This window comes from Amphiura filiformis, chromosome 2, assembly GCF_039555335.1.
Source record: "Amphiura filiformis chromosome 2, Afil_fr2py, whole genome shotgun sequence".
Lineage (NCBI taxonomy): Eukaryota > Metazoa > Echinodermata > Ophiuroidea > Amphilepidida > Amphiuridae > Amphiura > Amphiura filiformis.
In genome coordinates this window covers 30,479,336-30,504,525 of record NC_092629.1, presented here as the reverse complement: position 1 = coordinate 30,504,525, position 25,190 = coordinate 30,479,336, and the positions used below count along the sequence as shown (strand labels likewise).

The 25,190-nt window shown below is 36.1% G+C and overlaps 1 protein-coding gene across 1 annotated transcript; it reads left to right on the top strand.

Annotated features, from left to right (window-relative positions):
* Nucleotides 1–204: 204 nt before the first annotated feature.
* On the top strand, nt 205–25,190 carry LOC140146079 (neuronal acetylcholine receptor subunit alpha-10-like). The gene is made up of 7 exons (XM_072167830.1): nt 205–307; nt 2,950–3,101; nt 4,662–4,706; nt 8,035–8,144; nt 20,333–20,555; nt 22,730–23,045; nt 24,630–25,190. Exons 1-7 carry the CDS (start codon nt 220–222, stop codon nt 25,076–25,078), a joined length of 1,383 nt encoding a protein of 460 aa, XP_072023931.1. The 5' UTR covers nt 205–219; the 3' UTR covers nt 25,079–25,190.

Genomic DNA, 25,190 nt, shown 5'->3' with positions numbered 1-25,190 from the left:
ACCTAAACCAAAGCCAAAATATAGCTTATTTAAATCGTTTTTAAAACGTTTTTGTGTTTGCTGGGTAATGCCTAGATTACTAGATATGCCCGACATAAAAAAGGATGCACGCCCTCTTGAGGGGAATTTTTGTTCAATTTGCAGCCACAAAAATATCGTTAAATGAACTTGCCAAACTCGTTGTTTTCCAGTATCATACAACGAATTACGAAATTGTACATGCTGTTTAAGGCAAAGAGCAGACTCAGGCTCATGGATTTAATACATTTGATGACGATTCTTATTTTAGTCACATTCTTTCAACAAGGTATGTGAAGTTATTTTCTTTATTTTTAGAAAATGCACGGAGGTGCAAATGTATTTGAAAAACATTCTATATGAGCTTTATCTCACAAAAGATTCCATTCAAATCCCTTTCTTCTTCCCAAATGCAGGAAATGTAATATTGTGGAAATTGTTTAATAACTTTCTATTTCAGATATGCGTACTGGTTATAACTATGTGTATTATTGTTTACCCATGTCAGTATACCTTTGTTGAAGCTCGTATTAATCTTATAATTTCTACTTACAAGGCTTGTTTTCGCCTTACAGTGGTACTACACCCCTTGATAAATTTGTGACTATTTTTGCATTTTTCTCAAAAACTAATAAAACACTGGTAACAAAAGTTATGCATATTATAGGGGCAAGGAATCTAGTTACTACACTGGAATTTCAGTGACTCAAGACAAGTGGTTATTGATTTATTGATTAAATATTGGTTTTCCCTCATTTTTGACCGTAACTCCACAACTGTTGTCTGTGCGGAAATTTAATTTTCAGTGCAGTAGTTGTAGTCCTTGCCCCTATAATATACATATCTTACTTGTCACCAATGCGCTATAACTTTTGAGAAAAATGTAAAAATAGGCACAAAATTGGCCAGGGGTGTAGTACCCCCTTAATGTATGAAATTATTATTATTATTATTATTATTATTATTATTATTATTATTATTATTATTATTATTATTATTATTATTATTATTATTATTATTATTATTGTTGTTATTATTATTAATAGTAGTAGTAGTAGTAGTAGTAGTAGTAGTAGTAGTAGTAGTAGTAGTAGTAGTAGTAGTAGTAGTACCATTATTATTATTATTATTATTATTATTATTATTATTATTATTATTATTATTATTATTGATATTAATGGTATTTTCAATGTTATTATTTTTTACAACCAAATCGTCAACGTCATAGCTAGCTTCCGTGTTAAAAATATGTATTATTTCTTCATGTATCGTGCATCTTTCCAACATGATGTGACTCAGTGGTGATTTCATTCATGAAATTAACTTAATAAAGTACTTCAATTTAATTGTAAAAAGAGGTCAGAAACAAATAAATCGATTAATTGAATCTAGCTCTACCTTTTGTTGCATGTAATCTGAATCGGAATTCAATAACGCGAGTAGAATGTCTGTGATGATTTGGTGGTACTAGTATGTACACTAGGAGTGTTTGCTGGTTGGGTGTTGGGGCGAGTGTGTGTCGTACCTTAACTGTTACAAAAAACTGTGTTAATTTGGTGTTAATTTCAAACATTCCAGTTTCATGACGGCGAATGGCGAAGCATGAGCCATATTTTTCTAATTTAAGCTGCTAAAAAATGCAGTATACTGTATACGTCATTGATCTTATACGAAATGAGTCCAGAAATCCAATAATTACATGTGTATTTCTATAACTCTTGCTGTTAAAGCCAATAATAATATTTAAAAAAAAGGAAAGTGGATTTTATTGTACTGAGCGCTCCTCACACTAATGGTCAAATTTTATAGTTTGATTTGCCTCATAGTTACGTGGTTGGTTAAAACGAGCACAAATAATTGATCTACGATTAGTTTAAGTCATTTGGGTGTAACGTGTAACATAATTAGGGGATTCCTTTCCTTATAGGACGAGGGTTAAAGTCATAATGTACGATCTTACAATATGAATTCGGTTAATTTTTTTTAAACCTGATTTTTTGGCATATTTGTAATGTTTACACATGTCACAACTTGCACCTAAATGGAATCAGCCAAATTTCTTGTGTTTGTAGGTTAACAGAGCAAAGTTCGACATAAAGTCATAATTCAAAGAATTATGACTTTATGTCCTCCCATAGAACTGCGTGTTAAACGGCCAAAATAACAAGCAGTGTTTCTTTCACTTTACCTCGTTATTTCAGCTCAAAATTAACAGAAACCATTCCCGATAATTATTACTAGTATTATTTCAGCATTTTGAGTATATATTGACAAATTTAAAATTTGAAGGAAATCGTACATTAAGCCTTTAAATCTTTATATGATGTTATTGAAGATTACCGTAAAACCTCGATAGTTACTATCGAGCGCTTTTGACAACATGAAATTGTACCCAAGTCCGGCGCTTTACCAACTGAGCTAAAGGGGCTGAGACACACATGTGCAGGTTTACTTGTTCGTATATAACTATGTGTATCGATGATTTGCTCAAAATCCTTTACACTTTTGTGGATGGGGCTCTTCATGTTTGCATGTTTTAAAAGCGCTTAATAGTAAGCACATATACTGACTATCGTGTTTTAACGGTATATTTATTTTAGATTAGATCAGATTAGATTGAATGACTGGAACGCAATGCCCATCAAAGTTAATGAGGCGAGGACTTAGGTAGATTCAGACTTTCAGGATTCTATGATAAAGTCTATCAACGAGGTCGTCATAAAAATAATTTTGTATTTATATAAATCCAAAATTATTTTTTCCAGATCTCAAGGATTCAAAGCTCTGTCATGACTTGCTGCAGATCACCGTCTCAGTCTCGCTTATGACAAAAAAGGGCCAACATTCCGAAGTACTTGTACAGTTTCTGTGCTTGGATGTACAAACATAGAAGAGCTTTAATGGACATTTTTATGATTTTTTTACACAAAGGAATTCACGGAAATGGAATAGAAACACCACACAAGCGTCTTTTACAAGACTTACTTGATGCGTATGGAGCGCCTTCTTTGCGTCCAGTAAGAAATCTGACTACATCAGTCCAAATCCAGCTGAGACTTCTAATAGCACAGGTCATTAAATTTGTAAGTAGTTGTTGATGTCCCCCCTCCTTTTGTTTTAATTTGTGACCCAAACCAACATAACCCGTAACACGAAGCATTGTTTTTTTTTCAGATTTTCAGTGAGTTTAAAGGAGGACGGTCCGATTTTGTCACATCGGCAATTTACACCTAGTTGGTTTAATGGCCTTCTTAGCAAATTCAAAAATATTCTTAAAACCTTTATTCAAAACGTTTTAATAACATTTAAATATCGGGTTATATAAAGGTCTTGAATACGTTTTCAAAACGTTATTGGAAAACTATTTTGATCACACATTTTGGCAAAATATTTTGTCAATAGCTAGATAGTATTCTGTTAGAATGTTTTGCATCACGTTTTCCAAAATGTTTTTGAACGTTAATTAATTATTAAAACGTGTTTATACCCTTTATAACTCGACATTCAAATGTTTTCTGTAAAACGCTGGGTTGTCCCTAGTGCCTCACCTGAGAAGATTCATGTCAGTATTCCTATCCCTTTGAACACGTCGAATATGAGAGCACAAAAACAACACAGATTACAAAGCACTATGAATGGATTATAGCAATTTTTTGGCAATTTTTTTTTCTTGGGACTTCTCCTTGGGAAGCACAAAAGCTCCATTGGCAGAACAACATTCAAGAGGTTATGTGTACACTCAGTCTGTATTAAGTTAGTATGGAATGACCCGTTTGCGAATTTGGCCGCCGTCTTAGACTCAAGTTTACTTTTGCAGTGACCCCTAGTATTTTGATCATTATGCTTCAATGAACATACAGGCACCTTTGAAATTGTAAAATGACCGTAATGACACATGGATGTATTGTATCATTTCGTCATTTTATATATGGGTCATTTTTGGTCACATGGTTACTCGGTTTAATGTATTATCGATATGTTGTTGTGCACATTTGTCAACCGATATCGGTATATAATTTGAAGATTAAATAAACTAGTTCCATAACATTCTAAGCCTGTAAACATGAGGTATTAAGGATGTTGGTGGAATGTTAGGATTTGGGCCCAATCCCGGATTTAAGGGGAACTAGAATGATGTGGCCCGTGGGCTTAATTTACTTCTTTCATCCGAGGTAACATACATGCTAAGTGTGGTATTGACAGGAAAAGGTGTTTTTTTCCTGGAATGAAACTGTCCACCAGGAGGAATGTTAGTGGTGTTAATTCTGCCAACGTGCCAACTTAATCTCATTGTAAGACAAAATCAGTACACAATGTAACTCATTCAATCTGCCACACATATACGCATGATTAGTTACACGATGTATTAATGTTAACGTATGTATTGAAAGATCATGTATAATGCTGTGTATGGAAGCTTAAAAGTACCACAGAGAAGTCGAGATAATTAGTAAGTCGAGGGACGAGAACAGGAGATGACAGGACTATGTCATCTTACCTTCTTGAATATTTATCTCGACTTATCACGGCCACTTTTAAGCTCTCATAGTTATGCCTTTGTTAATGGAGATTTTTTTCATTGGTATTGAGGCCTTAACGTCCAAAATTTTCTCAATTCGTCTCTTACTTTATTTTTCAAACAGGACGAGCGTGCTCAACAATTGAAAATTAGTGCATGGATGAAACAAGTAAGTCTAAAAAGACCCTATGTCATATGAAATGTTGTTTGATTTGTATTCATTTTTAAGCAAAGGTTGAACACCTATTTCGCTGTTGATCTTTAATCTTGTTTGCATACTTACAAGGGGTTGACACTTGTAAATTGGCATTAAAACATCATAAAAATGAGTAACATATAGTGAGAAAATGTTCAAACTACTTTTTATTATAAAATGAAATGTGTAACTCATATTATTAGGTGAATTAAATGTAATTAAAATGTAAATTGCGTCCTCAATGTGCACACAAATATGCAGTTTATATAATAAAAATTACCACAAGAAGGCAGAAATAGATGTAAAATTTGTGAAAGTAAAAAAATCAAGAAATAGCTAAAAGTATTATGTATATTAGTAGGTATATCACCTCAAAAATAAGCGCAGCAGAAAAACGTTATTTAATGTTTCTACATGAATGAGCTTTATTAAAGCATCAAAAATCAAAAAACGGAATTGAAATCGGTCAATGCATTGTGATGTAGTGTCAATTTTAAGATGCTCGTAAATGGAATTAAAACCTGCCACAAATGGCTATAATGACAAAATTGTCACATTTCGAGATTTTGAAGGTTTATTTGGACGCTTGCTTGAAAAAGCAGCGTTAATTTAAGTACCACAGGTTAAATGCCTATCTTTCCTAACTTCGTTAAAGAAAACAAAATTAAAAAATCTATCATTGAATAATTATAATAAATTAACCAAATATACTATTTTAGCAAATTCAGCCAATCTGCAGACAAATTAAAGGTGAAAAAATGACTAAGTTCAGCTAATTAATATGCAAAATTGATGCCGTCAAATTGAAAACCGTACATGATATCAGGGTGCGGTTTTTTTGCACACATATGTATACAAAGTTATTTCAATTGATAACAAAAAATACACAAAAAGTAATTAATTATGCAAATTAGCTAATTACAGGTAATTATGTATTCATGACATTTTTATGTAAATTAGGCATGAGTAATTTTGGTTTTTTTTCAATATTTAATGAAAGTCTATTCATTCACCATAAATATGTCAAGTATGAACCTGTTATGATGTTGAATAAAGAAACTGCAGTTAATTACTTAAATATAATACAAAACATACAAAGTTTGACATTTTGACGATGTCTGGAATAGAATTTTCATTTTTTTCTGTAAACATGGTATGTGTCACCATTGCTCAAAGCCAAATCAGAAAAGTAAAAATCATAATTCATTTGCAATGAGACTTTAAATGAACATTTTGTTATCTGGATTAACATGGGATGACAAATGGTAAACGGAAAAGCGATTCCCACTGTACCGCGTATACAAAAATAGTATGGCCTTGGACACACACAATGGCTTAGAGCTATTGAGGTTTGGAAAATTACTCCCTAAAAATATCTTTGATATAATGTTTTGTTTCAACTAGTTTCCTCGAAGTGTATCATTCGTTGTCGACGGAAATAATTTACATGCTAAGAAAGATTAGTATTTCAGCTAAATGGTGGTAGGTCCCTTTATTTCAATAGGCCTATATTTACTGATTTATGAGCGATCTTCAAAAATAAAAAAACAGGCAGTAGCTCTTAAACAAAACAATTTTTAATTTTGGGGGACCCGATGGTAGCTTCGGGAAGGCTTCACACACCATATATTAAAAATTCAAACAATTTGGATAAATGAAGCATATGAATAAATTCATTTATCGACATGGATGTTTTCTAAAATTGGCCAAATTTGAAGCGCGCCCTTTTCAATTCACTGTTATGCTTGCATGCACAGTGTAGCAGAATTATTGTGCAGCCACTGTGACATACCTAATATTAGTGCGATAGCTGTTGGTATTGTAAAGGTCTAGATTTTAAAATTACGCAATGTTTTGTCAGAAACATTAATAAATGATCACATGAACCAACCGCGCGTTATATGTAGCTGATAACCTCTTGAAGCTCATTGAGGTTGATTTAAAAACTTCACATAATGCATTGGAAAACTGCTTACACGAGGGTTTCAACTTCAGCTAGCAAATCCCATTAAATTCTTGAAAAAAACCTGTTGTTTTGGAACTGTCACAGTATAGTCACCCAGTTAGTTAATAGAACAGCAATAGATCCCTGTACATGTAATCTAGGAAATTTCTGATTTGTATGTTATTGACTAATGAAATACTGGCGATGCTATGGTATTAAAAATATCGTTAAGGAAAGGCTTTTTCCGAAAATAGGTTGTACTTTACAATCTCTGCCGTGAACTACATGTTATTGATTACCGTAAGGATAATTTAATAAGCAGAACATGCAATCATTGTAGAGAACCATACATTCCCATCATGCAATATTCTAGTTTTTCTTGAAAAAGCGCAGAACATAAAGGTCCGTATACACAATCTAGCTATGGATATTTGATCCTACTTAGAAGGTACTTTTTGGGATTTACGTGTCTTATTCCATACCGTAAAAACTGGATAGTTAGCATAATTATGTACTATATACGAACAAGTAAACCTGCAAATTTGTGTCTCAATCCCATTTGCTCAGTTGGTAAAGCGCCGGACTTTGTAACAATTTAATGTTTTCAAAAGCTCTCGAGTTTTTACGGTAGTAGTATAACTCCTGTTATAGGGCAAAGACATGTAGATGGCTGTTGTTTAATTTTTGGGCTATGCTAATAGTGAAGGAGGAAAATAAAATAATCCTCCCTAAGTCTAAAGTTAGACTGTAAAAATCATCAAAATTCTGATGTTGGTACCTTTGTCTTTGTCATAGATGCGTTTACATAGCCTGCTAGTGGTGCAGCCGAAAGCCGTTTAGTATTTAGACATTCGAGTTTAATATATTTATCAGCATCTATAGCAAGGATTCGTACGTACATCAGCTTAATTTCAACAATGCATCATGGGAAGGCATGGCGTAATGATGTGGCGCATAACTATCCACTTATATCATGTATGACCCCAAAGTACAACTTGAAATTCTCTGAGATTTGACGTTGGGTTTTTCATTGACATCTTTAATTACCTTTTAAATTTTTATTTGTAAAATCACGTTTTAGGCAAATGAAAAGCTATATAGATGTTTAATTATTCAATTCACTTTTCTAGCTCAGCAAATTGAGTTTGATTTAATTTGAGATATAGCCAATGAACATAGCATTTAACTTGTTTTGTATTTTATGGCCATACCTATGGAACCGCATGTCTAATAATTATGATGATCAGCAAAATAAAGCCCTAAGCATGGCTAAGGTAATTGAAAACTGAATCAAACTCGCTTAGCTTGATCGCATCACAAATTTGACTTTTTCCTAATTAAACTGCTTCATTTTAGACTTGGACAGACGAATTTCTACGTTGGAATCAATCAGAGTATGATGGCGTGGATTCTTTAACTGTTTCTTTGTCGCAAATATGGATTCCTGATATAACACTGTACGAGAAGTGAGTGCAATGATTATTTCCCCGTTTTATTTAAGGGGGCTATCATTTTATGAAGGGATGGGTCTCATTATACTGGGGTCATAAATTTTTGGAAAGAAAAATAGAGGGCGGAGTCATAAAATTGTTGATGACCAAAATGTAGGGAGTCACAAGATGACCACAGATAGTGTATTTATTGTATACCAAAAAAAAAAAAAAAAAAAAAAAAAAAAGACAAGATTTTACTACAATTAGTATTTCAGCTTGTTTCGGGGGTAACCCAGCAAACACAAAACGTTTTCGCCATCATTCGCAAAAAGCTATAAAAGGTTGTAAGAAAACGTTTAAATGTCGGGGGTTATATAAAGGGTATATTAAGAGTATAAAACGTTTTGATAACCTTAAAAACATTTTTGATAATCTACTGCTCAGCAAACAAAAATGTTTTACAGAAAACGTTTAAATGTCGGGTTATATAAAGGGTATAAAAACGTTTTAATAACATTCCAAAAACATTCTTGAAAACTTGATACAAAACATTCTAAACAGAATGTTATTTTGGGGTTGAAAAAATATTTTGCGAAAAATGTTTGCCCAAAATATTTTCAATAACGTTTTAAAAACGTTTTCATAACCTTTATATAACCCGACATTTAAATGTTATTAAAAGGTTTTGAACAAAACATTTTAAGAACATTTCTGTGTTTGCTGGGTTCAAATATTTTAACATAATGTTATTTAAGTATTGACACAATATTTGGCAAAAATGTTGGCAAAAATAGTTTACAATAACATTTTTTGAAAACATTTAAAAATATTGCTGTAGTGTGTTTTCATACAAAACGTTTTAAAACGCTATCATGACCTTTATACAGGGTGTCCCAGAATGATTTGTACCGTGTTTGCAAAAATAACTAAAAATAGAAGACGGGCAGTGTATCTATTTTTGATACCAGCATTATAATGTTGGATATGTCTCCTACTTATTCTGTTAATTTCAGCACGCTACCTTTATTTGTTTTGGCGTGGCATGCAATAATGTAAAATCGATGAAAAACGACTCGGATACCTTTGAAAAATGGCACGATACGATTAAATGAAGAACGTGGGATGTTTGGCACAGCATTTCGACGACAACTACTGTTGGGGTTGCGCCTTAAAGCCCGCCTTAAAGCTTGCCGGACAGCTGCAATGTTCGCTCTAGTTCTTGCAGTCTTACGAGCACCTGAAGCTTCACTCTGCCGATTCCTGACAGTTCCGTGCTCGTCAAACTTCTTTACGTTATACACTATCGTCTAATGAATCTTCTTTGCGTCTCAACATAGCTGCCGGTTTGCCAGTAAGTTTTTGAAAGAAATCCACGCTGCTGTACAGTAAATTGAGGAGCCGACTTTTCTGTACCACAACCAGTTCGATCTCTGCAAGCATTTCAAATGACATGGACCTCACACCACAATAACTATATTTAAAACTACCGCCAAAGAGAGAATGGGATTAGGCCACAAATCCTTAATTCCATATAATGATTGCTTCGTAACGTCATAAATAATAGATAGATATCGGCTATTTAGTGGAAATATGAACAGGGCACAACTAAAATACCTGCATAACTTTTTCCAAATAACTTTGTGCTGAACGGTTAGTAATGTTACGGATTTTCAAAATAGGTTGCGTTGTCAAAACTTAGAATTCACCATTTTACGCAATCTTCTATAACTTCTAATAGAAACGTCCAATTTTAAAAACTAAAAAATCTGAGAAAGCTAACTATATGTAGAACTTAAAATGCAAAACAATATGACCATTCAACATGCCCTTCATACCTAAAAAATTCCATCTTTCCCGGTACAGATCATTCTGGGACACCCTGTATAACCCGACATTTTAATGTTATTAAAACGTTTTTACCTAAACCAAAAGCCAAAATATATAACTTATTTAAAACGTTTTTAAAACGTTTTTGTGTTTGCTGGGAAGGTGCATCAGTGGTGGTGGTGGGGGAGGGGTCATACAATTTTTGATGCCATAATAGAGAGGTCGCAATTTTATTGACGCCGCTTTTTGTAAATTTGGGACCCCCCCCCTTCCGAAGAAAATGCCAGCCCCCTAATTGGAGCGGATACAAGGCACTATCAGCGATCTCCGCCAAGGAGTATAACCCAGTAGTCAGTACATTGTTCTTGAAACGTTTGTTTAAAACGCTTTATAACATTTATATGTCGGGTTATATAAAGATCATGAAAACTCTTTTAAAATCGCTATTGTTAAATATTTTGGCACACATTTTTGCAAAATATTTTGTCACTACTTAAATAACATTATTTTGTTATTGAATATTATTAAAACGTTTTTATAACGCGATTGTTCAATATCAAAAGTATAAATTTTTAATGATTTGTGTGTATTATATCGCGAATTTGAAAAAAAAAATTGATATCAGAAGGACATTTTTCGAATTTAGAATGCAATTCTATATGTCTGATGTGCTCTCATATCCCATAAAATATACTGTCCAAACGTTCACCACACCCCTTAAGGTTTTAGGTATTTTTTAATTCTTGAGGAAGACCCGCAGGCGCCTAAAAATCAGTGATCCAAAATCCGAGTTTGACATTCTGATAAATGATTAAATCTTTCCTTTATTATGAAACAAAACTGATATTTAAAGCACTGACCATTTTATGTTGGCATTAAGGTACTTTCCGGTTCAATTAAAAGTATAAATAAGTATGCTGTTAATTGAAATCTCTGTGAATGTGTCGACTAATGCAAATCCATTCCGTATAGTGAATGCATGAGCAAAGAGCTGTGCGGTGAAACCTGTGGTTTTTTTTCATCATGATTATGCTGCATGTTTTTACGTAAAGAAAACAGCACGGTGAAATTGGCTCGAGATAATAGAGATTGGACATTCGTTATTACTTTGAATATTACACTTGTAATAATTTTTTCTACAGCAATCAAGGGAACGTGAGTAATTTTAGACCTCTCTTGGCCTTTCAAAAATTTTGGCCCAAAATTTTTTTTTGAACTTGGACGAATTTCAACTTGAAAAACACCTTTATGTGTCGATCAAGTGGTATGGAGACATCATTTTTGGGTATTCGGAAAATTTTGCCAAAAGTTTTACAATTTTTGAACTTGGTTATCTGGGCGAATTTCAACCTACATAAAAACACTTTAAGAATATTTTGACACCATTTTTGAACATTCAAAAATGTTGGCCAAAAATTTCAAAATTTTGACCACTTTTTTACACCGGTCACGTGTTCAGTAGCTTCAGTAGTGTTCGAAGCTTCGTAAGTCTCGAAATCGTTCGTAACTTACGACGAATTGTATATAAGTTCCATTTCACTAAACTCACTTACGAATGGTAGGCCTACCCTTCTTAAGTAATAGGGATTTACTACAGGGACCCTTCGTAAAGTTACGTCTAGTATTGAGTATTTGTAACTTTACGAACGGTTACTTGAGTTACCAAGGGTTAAAAGTTTAGTGAAATCGACCCCTGGAGTCATTTGAGATCATTTTAAAACATTCTATGCCAACTTTTGAGATTCGAGATTTTTGGTTCAAAAAATTCCAATTTTTAGACATTCGTTGTTTCGCAGAATTGTGACCTAAAAAAACGCTTTCCTACACCGTGTCCTGGAGTCATTTGACATCATTTTGAGACATTCGACACCATTTAAGATATTCAAAATTTTGACCAAAAATCTAAATTTTTAGACATTAGTTATTTCGCAGAATTTCGATTAAAAAACCACTTTTCTACACCGGTCATGTGTCCTGGAGTCATTTGACACCATCTTTTGACATTCAACACCATTTTTATACATTCGCGATTTGTAGACATTCGTTATTTCACAGAATTTCGACCTAAACACCATTTTACTACACCGGTCACGTGTCCTGGAGTCATTTGACTTCATTTTTGACCTTGGAAAATTTAAGAACCAAAAAATAACAATTTTAGTCAATCGAGTTTAGAAATAAAAGATTCGTTATTTCCTAAAATGTCGAACTAAAAACCTCATTTCTACATTATATTTGCACTATTTTTAGACATTCGACACCATTTTTAAACATTCGAAAATTGTTCACCAAAAAATCTCAGTTTTTAGAAATTCGTTATTGAATGAAATTTCGAGCTAAAACAACTTTTCTACACTGATCACGTGTCCTGAAGTCATTTGGCACCATTTTTAGACATTCGTTATTTCGCAGAATTTTGATCTAAACACCATTTTACTACACCGGTCACGTGTCCTGGAATCATTTCACTCCATTTTTGACCTTGGAAAATTTAAGACCAACAAAAATAACATTTTTATGCATTCGAGTTTAGAAATAAAAGATTCGTTATTTCGCGAACATTTCGAACTAAAAGCCACTTTTCGACACCGGTTCAGCATCCTGGAGTCATTTGACACTATTTTTAGACATCCGAAACCATTTTAAACAATCAAAAATTGTTGTCCAAAAAAATCTCAATTTTTAAACGCAGAACGTGTCTTGGGATTATTTGACTCCATTTTTTGACCGTGGAAAATTTGAGAGTTTAGAGTTTAGAAATTCGTTATTTCGCAAAAGAGTAACAGAGAGCCAAATAGGGAGACATTTGAACAGGACGAGAAAGAATGAATAGCCACTCAGCTTTAGTGGCTGTGCAAGCAATTTTAATTCAATTTTAGAATTAAAGGAGTCAAGAAATAAGATGATATTAAACATCGTAAAAAATCCTGGTTTTACACGTACCCATAGCAACGTTAACATCGCGATCATACAAGTACAATGGTATCTATTTTTGGTTTAAAGACCACGGTATATCTTAAGACCGGTGAAACTCTATCCATTAATATATATACATGTCCCATTGTTACGAAAATCATTCATAAATTCTTACGCAGCCACGGGAGAGTGGCAATTAAAAAAGGTAACTAATGCATGCATCATGTTATGTAGCTTATAGAGTAGGTGGAAATATATTATACGTTTCTCATTGAAGATATAATATACGTTTCTCATTGAAGTAGAGTGGGGGTGGAAATGACCAAAAAATCTCAATTTTTGACATTCGTTATTTCGCCTATTTCCGATCTGAAACATATTTTTAGTCATATGACACCATTTTTGACCTCCGAAAATTTAAGACCCCAAAAATAGCATTTTAAACATTCAAGATTAAAAATTCGACATTCATTATTTCGTAAAATTTCGAACTAAAGACATCTACACCGGTCTTGTGCCCTGGAGTCATTTAACACCATATTTAGACATTCGAATTTATTTTTAGACATTCGAGAATTTTTCACCAAAAAAGCTTGAATTTTAGGCATTCATTAATTCAGAAAATTTAGAAAAGTGGTTTTAGATCAAAATACTGCGAAATAACGAATGTCTGATTTCTAATATCGAATGTCCAAAAGTGGTGTCAAAATACTGTATAACGCGTTATTGATCCACAAAAGTGGTTTTTAGGTCGAAATTCGCCCAAATAACGAAGTTGAAAAATTTTGAGATTTGTAGCCAAAATTGTTGAATGTCCATAAATGGTGTCAAAATACTCATGAACACTTGATTGATACATAAAAGTATTTTTAGGTTTAAACATTTTGCAATTTTTGGCCAAACTTTTTTAACATCCCAAAAGTGGTGTAAAAATACTCTAGAGCACGTGATTGATCCATGAAAGTGGTTTATCGGTCGAACTTCTTCCAAATAACGAAGGTCACAAATTTTGAAATGTTGGGGTCAAAATATTTAAAAGTCCAAAAACTGCCTCAAATACTCCAATATCCTTGATCGATGCAGAAAAACAATTAAAGTGTAATATTCAACGTATTAATGAATGTCTAATCTCTAAACTCGAGCCAACTTCACCGTACTAGTAAAACACTAATTTTTTAGCTTATCACCATTGGCAGGTCTGTTGAAAAATATTCAAAGTGCTTATTATGAAGTTTTTGAGCAAAAAACATCATAATAAGCACTTTGAATATTTTTCAATTAAAATAATACAGCAGGTCTGACTAAAATAATTTAAGCTGTTTATCTTGTAGACATACTCCTATATGTGACCGTCCACGGCGAATAACAAAAACAAATCCAAACCCCTTTTATTCGTCATTAGGCGTAGGCGCCGAATTTAACGTTAATTATTTTCTTCATTTTCCCCCCGACTTGCCCGTGTGAAAAATAAAGAATTAAAATGATTAAACATCCAAAGCTAACGCTAAATACGGCGCCTCCGTCTAATGTCTAATGGTCTTTTTTCCATTCGCTCTTGAAACAACCATTTTTATTTGGTTTTGGTCACAGTTTTATTTTTGGAATAAAAACACATTGGAACGTGTCTATAATTGATGATTCAAGAAAAGGGAGACTCATTATCCCAGTGTCGAGGAGCTGAAAATTACCTTTTACCAGCATTTTGGCACGTTTGCCAATTCTTTCCATCTATGCTGGATGTTTTCCAAATGGGTACTATATTTTGTCCCATTTGGATGCTCCTACCTACACTACTCTATGTTTTATCCTTTTCTATTTTTTCATCCTTCTATCTGTCTACCTTCTCTAGCTTAAAACTTCCTTTCGCAACACAGCTGGTTAGGAAAGGTGAGCCAAATTAGTTGGCTTGGTAGCTTGGTTTTTTTTTGTCTGGTGTTGTTTTTTGGATTGGAGCTTTCGTCCTAAGTTTCGTAGAGGATGGGAGTTCTTATTCCACTTACTAGGGTAAAGGCGCTGAACTCCAGTACTGATGGGCACATAACCCATATCACACTGGCGGTACAGGACACATATCCCCAGTGTGAAGGTGACGGCGCAACCCCACACGGGCATCAGGAAATGGGCGACGCTGTCAAATTAAATCCGGACTGTGGACTAAAAGGTTGTCCACAGACGGACAACATCATCCATTTCCTCTTGTCGGGTAAAAGCTAGTGGGGGTGCCAGCTTGTGTTGTGTCTATTCTTACCTCTTCCTCTTCATCTTTTTCTTTCTTGCTGTCCCAATCATAGTGTTTAGTGTAGGAATGTGATCAGGGCATTAGGGCAGCAGCTGTTGCCATGTTTGATCTTCGGCGGAAGAGCCTTCTGTAGTCAATTCATCTCTGCACAGAGGCCAGTGGCTGGATCAGGCCCAGTAAGGCCGAGTACCCTCAAGGTAAATGGCTTGCTGGATGGGAGGTCAGTAAACATTTTATGTCGAAAGTCCAACCAACTGCGGAGCAGACCAAAATGGACATAGGAGTATCCACTGCTCTATACTTGTACTCCAAGAAAGGCAGGCACTGTTGAAGAGCAGTTGCTGGGAAGCAGAGAATAACCTTTGCCAAATTCTGGACACCAAGTATGTCCTCCATGCAGTGAGGTTTATATCCTCGTGCTGTATGGATGCTTTTTGGATTTCCCGTTGGGTGCTTCCTCAACCTCCGAAATGGGGCTGACTCCCCCGTTCTGCATACATGTCGCGAAAAGTTATAATGCAAATAAACAGACTGACCAAACGAGAATGACCAAATGTGCTCCCCGTAAACGACTACCGAATACGAATATGAACATCTGGCTAACAAATATTAGAGGCTTGAGAACTAACAAAGGACAACTGGAAGCGAGGATCCGGAATACTCCATCAGACTCTAAACCGGACATTATTCTCATTGATGAATCCAAGCTGGATTCTTCAGTGCCTGATGATAGTCACTTCATCTAGTCACTAAATGGCTACTCCTGTATGCGAAGAGACAGAACTGATGACAGTGGTTGGGGTGGTTGCCTAATATACCATCGAAATGGTCTCCCTATAGTCAGGGAAACCCACCTAGAGCCCAAGAAGCATGAGCTGATGGTCTTTACTATCCTTACCAAGAGTGGCACCCTGCTTCTTTCACTTGTCTACTGTCCTCCAAAGAAGGCTATCGGACCCATAGACTGGTATGACAAACATCTGGATAGCCTCATCTCCAAGACCAAAGCTAACATCTGTGTTCTAGCTGGAGACTTTAACTGTCATCATCGCGAATGGCTGGCCAGTAGGTCTCCCACTGATGCAGAAGGGAAAGCAGCCTTCAACCTATGCTGTGCTCACGACCTTACCCAAATTGTTGACAAGCCAACCCACAAACTTGGAAACCGCCAGGATCTCATAATCACTGATGCTCCAAACATGTTCTCTCCAATTACCATTGACCACGACATTGGCTCTTCAGACCATTACCTTGTCCAGACCATGTTGAAAGCTTCTCCACTCTCTGAAAATCCTCCTCCACGACGTGTCTGGCTCTACAAGAAAGCTAACTGGGATGCCTTGAGAAATGAGCTAGCTGGTGCACCCTGGGACCGTCTTCTCACAAGAGATGACCCTGAAGGGGCTTGCAGTAATGCCACCAACACAATCACTGATGCCATGCATCGATTTATACCACAGAAATCTGCACCCTCATTTGTCGACCATCCTGCGTGGTGGAATGAGTGCTGTGAAAAGGCTCTGGAGAGAAAGAACAAAACATGGAGAAGATGGAAAGCCCTGCAGTCTCCTGAAGCTCCCAGAGCAAGGAATGAGTATACCACAATATCCAGGAAGGCATGCTCTCTTCATAAAGCTAGGGTCAGAGGAAAGATGACAGACGAGCTCCAAACTGGTTCGAAATCTTGGTGGTGGACAGCACGCCGGTTGATGGATAAGGGTGGAAAATCTGAAATCCCAGTCCTGAAATCTGACGGCCAGACTTTTATCACTGCCAAGGAAAAGGCAGAGTGCTACCATTACTGAAGTCAACCATTACTGAAACTGAAAATAGCAAGAAATTCCTTCACCTTCCTCCGAGGACGACCACCAAATGCTCCAGTGTGACTTTCTGGCCTAAGAAAGTAAGAAAACAGCTAACCAAAATGGATATCAACAAAGCGTCTGGGCCTGATGGGATTCCCACTCTAGTTCTGAGAACTGCAGCTGCTGAACTGGCCACTCCTCTTGCACTGCTCTTCCAGCTCTGTTTCAACAGAGGACACATGCCAGCCCAATGGAAAGTTGCCGATGTGGTCCCATGTTTCAAGAAAGGGGACAAACACTCTCCAAGCAACTACCGGCCCATCTCTCTCCTCCCTGTTCTCTCCAAGATCATGGAGAAGTTGGTCAACAAGGCTATGTGGAAACATATCAACGATCAGGAGCTGATATCCAAACAGCAGTTTGGTTTCAGAGCTGGCCACTCAACATCAGATGCCCTCACTTATGTTTCCCAGCGTCTAACCAACACCTTGAACAACAGAGAAGAAGCTCGTGTTGTCTGCCTGGACATCAGCAAAGCATTCGACCGAGTTTGGCACCCTGGACTCCTGGAGAAACTCTCTGCTCTTGGCTTCCCTGGAAAGCTGTTAGCATGGTTTATAGCTGACTACCTCTCGAACCGCTCCATGAAGGTAATACTGAATGGCAAATCGTCCAGTCTGAAGTGGATCAATGCTGGTGTCCCACAAGGATCCATCCTTGGTCCTCTCCTGTTTATAATATTCATTGATGACATCTCTCAGAGGCTGACAAATACATCCATCTTGTATGCTGACGATGTTACTCTGATGACCTTTATCGAGTCTAGAGAGGACAGACAAGCTGATGCTGCATCTCTCAACAAAGACCTACTAGAGATTGAAACATGGGCCTCTACATGGAATGTACTTTTCGGAGCAGCTAAATGCCAATCCATTACAGTTTCCAACCGCAGAGATTCTGCTGGCAATCATCCTAGCCTCCAATTCTTTGGTATAAAGCTCCCAGAGGCAGAGTGTTGAACTCCTTGGTCTCACCCTCAGCAGCAGAGATTTAGAATCCTGTTGTAACCAAGATGACAAAGACAGCGGCCCAGCGCACTGGTCTCCTCCGTCGTGCTGCACCCTACTTGGTGCCAGCTCAGAGAGCCATAATTTATAAGAGTATGGTCAGATCTAAGATGGAGTATGCTAGCACAACATGGCTTGGAGCAACTCCTACATCACTGTCAAAACTAGATGCAGTCCAGAGGCGTGCTGCTCGCATCATCGATCTCCCTGGAGAAGAACTTTCCTCTCTTCAAATTCAGCCTTTGGCTCACCGCAGGCTTGTTTGATGTATATAGAATTGGCTTTATTATTAAGAAAATGCAAACTATAGATGGCGCTATTTATCATAAATCATATTTCTTAATTTGCAAGGAGTAGGTAATCAATACTGCCATTTAAACAGGTGGATAAGGTGAAACAAGCAACAAAGAAATTTTATAAACACATTTCATCAAACAATAAAAGGAATTATTTTTATTAAAAGCCTGAAAGAGTAATTTCCAGTATCTAAATAGCGCCACCAATCTTGTCATAAATAGATACATTTTATATCCGAAAAAGCTTTAAAAATGATGTGAAAGTGTATAATGTTGTAAATAAGGGGAAAATTAAAGTTGAAAATGACTCAAAAGCATCTGTATACATTAGTATGATACGGCTTTAAGCTGTTTAAGCCTAAAAAATTGGGTTGTACATGATGTTTTGTTTGAAAAACTAATAAATATTCACATCAAACAACCGTGACCGTAGAACAGTAGGTGCCACCACTATGTTCCATCGAATTTTCTACGGAAATGCCCCTGAATTACTATGCCAACTACTTCCGGACCAGCTCCAGACTGACCCTCGCCTTCGCCGCTCAGTTAGATCTCACGACCTTGCAGTTCAAATTCCAAGATCTAACCTTGTTAGTCATGAGCGGTCTTTCATTCCATCTACAGCCCGCACATGGAATGCACTCCCGCCTCACATTCCTGGAATTGTGAAACGAAACAGCTTCAAAAAGGAGGTTAATAGCTATCTAGGCGCCAACCCGTCAGCTTTATCGTAACGATAACAGCTGTTAATGCCTTGATATGTCTTGACATAAAAAATGCAGGTTAGCAAGAGGACATTTCATCCACAGCCTCATCCCCCACTTTTCTAAAAACAATTGAGATTTGTATACCACTGGAAACCTCTAGCTACATGTTTTTTTACAAAATATTTCTTGCAGATTGATTTGTTTAGTTTAGTGTAATACACATAACCATGCATAACTCACAAACGCAAAATCGGAATAAACTGAAATTTTGGGAATAGGCTTTTTTCGTTGATATCCACTGAAAATGTCATAAAAAGAAATTGCTAGGATCACGAAAGTACTTGTAATAAAATAAGTTTATTATTGCGATATTATATTGCATTGGTGGAATTTTATTATGTGTAACAATTTAGCGTGTGTTATTTGTGAAAAGAGTACAACTCAGTTTTGGTAAGAAAATATATAATTTACGTAATTGAACACGACATCTTTTAAATAAAAAGTGTTCCATTAGGCAATCTCAATGCGCCATTTACATGATCTATCGAAAATTTAATACACTTTATTGCGTGTTCTTTATACTAGCACTCTCGCATACAATACAGACTGTGTTCCTTTATATTTGAATTATTGTTGCTATAGTGACAAATTAAATACTGAAATTAATCGGCATTTGTGCAACGCACGTATTCGAAGTGTTGAACTTCGTTATTTGAAATAGGTTGGCAGTTTCATTATTGCCGACACAAAACAAGTTGTCATTTTGGGTTAACATTAGTGTATGTGTATGACACAATTTGCGGCACGTATATATAATTATATATCTATAGGCTATATATTTTTTATTGGAAAGTATTGAAATAAATTTTGTAAAATGTTTCAATTGGTATTACACATAATTGTTTTATTATTTTCTTTATGATAGGGTCTGTTCTTTAACTAACTAAACCTTATAAATGTCATGTTAGGCACTATATGTTAGGGTCATTCACAACTATTGCATGCAGTTCCGTTAAAGCACTTGTTTGCTTAACTAGTTGGTGCGGACGGACTCACGCTTGGAGCCTGGTAGGACCAAGCTATATGAAAGAAACATAAATAAAGAATTGGAGCAAGGAAAAGAAAACCAATCAATCAATCAATCAATCAATCAATCAATCAATCAATCAATCAATCAATCAACCCTTTGCAAGAAACGAACCTGGACAGTTATTGAAATGGCAGCCATTAGGCTTAGATATGGCTTAGAAGCATGAGCCAATGGTACCAACTACTCGATTCATGGCCGATATGTTGTTCTCTGGGATGGTTTTTATTTGATATTTAGGTATTGTAATGTCTTCAATTTGTTGTTATTTCTCCAGTGTCAACGGTGCATTCGAACAATACAAACCAATCGACGCTATAGTTTTACCGGATGGTAATGTCACGTGGTATGCACCCGTAATACTAACAACTTCCTGTAAGGTCAAAGTTCGCTACTTCCCGTTCGATAGTCAAAGTTGCCAACTCCGATTTGCCTCGTGGAAGCACGATATGTCACAGCTGGATATATTGTACTCCGATGACGCGGATGCTATGCAATCGGTATGTGATGAATAAATCAAGTTAGACTTGAGGTTTAGACGCTCAATGACCTCATTTCCTTTATCTTTGACAATAAATTACATGTTTCTTTCTTTTCATGCAGTTATTTTATCGTAACAAAGTGTCAACTTAATATTTCAATATTATTTTACAATAATTCTATTTTTCTTTTATCGATATCTATTTTCAGCGTTCGTTTTGTATTCAACATTATTCAATTCGTTTTTATTTCCTAAATAAATAACGTCAATATAATTATAGTTTTTCTAGTATCATTGTATATTGTTCTCGATTTGAGAAAGGAAATGCAAAACATGCCATAACAATTCAATATTTGCTTTCAATATCCCACCCAAATCAAATTATTATTTTCTCAGGTTTTGTGCGATTTCCCATTTTGACAGATAAGGTTTGAAACTTTGATCCAAAACTTTGTTATTCGAACAGAATGGCCTCATAATGCTGGTTTCATACTTCTGTCGCTGAGCGGCGTGACGCTTCGTCATGCCATGCGTATTACGAGCGGAGCGGCACACCGCTGAGTGGCCGCGGAATGGCTATGATAGCCAATGTTGCCGCTCAGCATCGCCGAAACAATAATGTCTTACACGAAGCGATTTTAATTACAAGGCCCATGACTCATTGAATGAGTTATTTCTGCTGACAGGTATAAAACATTAACAACGCATTGGCTGGAATCTTTATTCATCCTACATTACTTTTACATTAAATTTGATGTCCTTGAAATGACAGCAGTGCTCCACTATATTTTACAGGGTTATCACAAATTATTTCATTTTTGCAAGTCAAAATCACACGCCGCAATCTTATTGCAAATTGCTCCGTGGTCTGCAATAAGCAGTTGCTCTGGAAACATAAATCTGCTTTTAATCACAGGCAGTTCAAAATGATGTTTCTCCCACTGCAGTCTGAAAGGCTTTGATAACTCATTCCTCAAATCAATACCACGTCACTAACATAGTAGTCTTTTTAATAATTCCAAAACTAAATGAGTGTTAATTTTGACACTGTATACAGGCTTGAAGTTTAGTATGGGATATTTTTAACGCAAAATTCAAAGACTGGTCTTGAAGGGTCTGCATAAACCGCACTTGCTAAAATTTAATTGGGATGTGGTGTAAACTAGTTGTTTGATAGAAAATGTGCTTTCAATGAGTTAACATTATAGTGCTCATAATGTAGCGAACTTGCCTAAAATGGCGGATTTAGGGAGCGGCTGAATTTGAGCTTTGTGAGGACCAAATTTCGGACTTTATGCAACATTGTTCTGTTCATATTGATAGGGGTTTGAGGTGATATTTCTGAACATGGGAGGAGCTTAAAACATGGCTCTTAAAAGTGGTAGGTACTCAAAAAGTCCCCCAGGTCAAATGCTATAAACTTACGGTACAAACAACTGCGCGGATTCTTGATTGTCCAACAAACGCCGTTTTTGTGTACAGTAAGTTTATAACATTTAGCCCCAAGCAAGGTTCGATTTACTTTGAAAAAATTGCATAGCAATTTTTAGCAAAAACATTATTTAGGTGATGTTCTTATAATATTAACATATGTTTACATTGTAAAAAATTGCTATACAAGCTGAAATTTGTGTAGCAGGTTGTCCAAAATGGGGAGCATTTTGCTCCACGACACAAGTTTAATCGAACCCGCCCCCAAGGTACCATTCAAACTTACGTACCACTTTTCAGAGCGATATTTTAGAGCTCAGCCCATTTTCAAAACTGGTAGATTACAAGTGCATTTCAGTTCTGACGAACACTTATTGGTATTTAGATTCAGTAAATATCATCTCAAACCTCAATAAAGTTGATAAGAGTACAATAGTGTTGTTAAAATTCAAAAATTTTACCCCCACAAAAATCAAATTCAGTCGCCTTCAATCCTTCATTTTAGGGTAATTCACTACACTATGAGCGCCATAATGTAAACTAATGGAAAGCACATTTTCTGTCAAGCGATTACTTTACACCATCCCGACACACCCCAATTTACCCCTTGCGTTTTAAACAGACCTCTTCCAGACCAGTTTTGGAATTTTGTGAAAAAAATATTACATATTAAATGTCAAGTCTGTATTATGAATATTTGAATGATTTTTTTTTTATAATACTATTCAAAAATTTCCAATCATGTTTCTAATTCTCGTTCAGGTATTCCACGGCAATGGCGTCTGGGATTTAGTCGATGTGCAATCAGTACGTACCGAAGTAGATTTCGCCTGCTGCCATCATCCGATTGCATTTGTGACCTTTCACCTTTTTCTCAAACGAGAGTCGGGGTTTTACATCTTCAATATCGTAATTCCGTGTATCTTATTGGCTCTTTTAACACTGATGGTATTCTGTTTACCACATGATTCTGGTGAAAAGATCTCGTTTGGAACCACAAACTTGCTGGCGCTAATTTTGTATCAACAATTGATTGCTGATTCAATGCCCCCGCTTGGAGATGAATTCGCACTAGTTGGTGAGAAATGTTAGATTTTTGTACCAATATCAGAATTATCATTAGGAATGTTTAAAATCAAAATTATAGTTAATTTGTAAGGCGAGAAAATTAGAAAATTAGAAAATAACAAAATATTGTTATATACATGTTAGAGAGCATTGGAAACACAAAGAGCACCCATAACCATGTTAACAAAATATTTAGGGGTCACAGTTTTTGTAAAATTTAAAACACTAAAATAAAATCTTTCCAAATACGGTTCTTTTTTCGGAAAATGTCATTCGGAAATCTTAAAAATGGAAGTTTATTCAGACAAAATTCTTAAAGGTGAACAATATTAATTGTCTACCTTTGGGCGGGCAATTGTCTACCTCAACATACCGTAGAGGAATTTTATCGATAAAAAAATTATTTTGAAAAATGTCATTTTAGTGTTTTAGATTTGATGTCTGTCTGTCTGTCTGTTTTTGTTTGTTTGTTTGTTTGTCTGTCAGGGTGTCTGTGTGTCGGGGTGTCTGTTTGTCTGCGTGTCTGTCTGTCTGTTTGTTTGTTTAAGTGGTTGCTCTGTACGTAGACCCACTTGGGTACAGATAGGACCAGGCTCAAGCAAAATGCTTAAGCCGGGCTAAAAAACTGGTATATTGCTGGGCACTATGGAAAGAAAGAAATAAACAGTTGAAAAAGCTGAAAGAAAAAGGATATAGAATGGGAGGCCTTTCTCAGCAAATCACGTGAACATATCTACTGTCAGCCTTTGGGTCAAAAGAGAGCAAATTCGTATCTCAACAGGGCCGGATTTACCATAGGGCCAGATGGGCCTGGGCCCAGGGCCCCCAAATTGTTGGGGCCCCCAAATTGCCCTGTGCAGAGTGCATCTTCCATTTTAGGCCTCGTATCCATAGGCTGTTCCCTTGTGGCGTGTGCTCTTGTTCCGTGTTTACTTTTTCCCATGTGACCTGCCACACAGACAACGAAACTTTGTTTTGCTTAGTGGCCGTATCCATAGGTTGTCTGTGTGGCAGGTCACATGGGAAAAAGTAAACACGGAACAAGGGCACACGCCACAAGGGAACAGCCTATGGATACGAGGCCTTAGCCGAAAAACACCATGTTTTGGGCCAAAATAGCCTATAAAAATTGCAAAATTTTGCTCGCTTCTCGCGCACATGCCTAGTATATAGCAAAATCACCTTCAATTCAGGCTAAAGTTGAATTTTTTTCGCGCGCAACTGTCCAAGTAAAATCTAAAAACTTTCTAAAAAAAGCTTTCATCACGGTGCGTTTGGGGCCTCCAAATTTTGGCCTGGCCCAGGGCCCCCAAAAAGGTAAATCCGGCCCTGTATCTCAAAGAAAGTCATAGAGGTTTGAAGTTCTGAATAGGGAGACAAGTAACCGGAAATTGGGTTGGTCCATCCATTTTTTTGCATTTCTAAATTTGTTTTTTGGCTGGGGGTCTGTCGCGAAAACAAGTTTCTGTGGATTTTGTGTACTCAATGTGCTTGTATAAACGTTTTTGTGTTTTTTGTGTGTTTTTTGTTTTGTTTTTTGTTAATTTCGGTTATAAAATTGATTGTAATCATATAATTATCGTTTATATTTCAGGCGTGTACTTTTCCTCTCTTGTTGTCATTGGTTGCTGCTCAATTACTGGTACTGTCTGCGTCCTCCGTCTTTGGCACACAAAAACCATCAACCATCCGTTCCCGCCATATTTGCGTCGTCTGCTTACGTCACCAGTGACCAAATACTTGATGAATTTTCAAGATATAATCTACAAAGATGTCGCTACAAATAGAGACGCACAAGAAAGAATATTTTCAATCAGTGGAAAGGTTCATACTCCTGATAAATCCAAGGATATTGAGGATTCAACGCCACGTCGTCATATTGGAAATAACGTAAAATTGAAAGATGACGATAGTAAAGACATCTTGAGTGACTGGCAGAAAGTTGCTATGGTAGTAGATAGATTGTTATTTGTAACACTCTGTACAATAACACTAGTTATTCTAACGTTCATCTTTTTACTATTTCTGTTTCAAAGTGCTTAACCCTCATTCTACGAGGGGTGGAGAGGGGAGGGTGTACCGTAGGGTTTTCATCCGACGTACTAAAACGCTTTGCACCACCCAAGTAATTTGCATTAGCACTATGAGCGCAAAG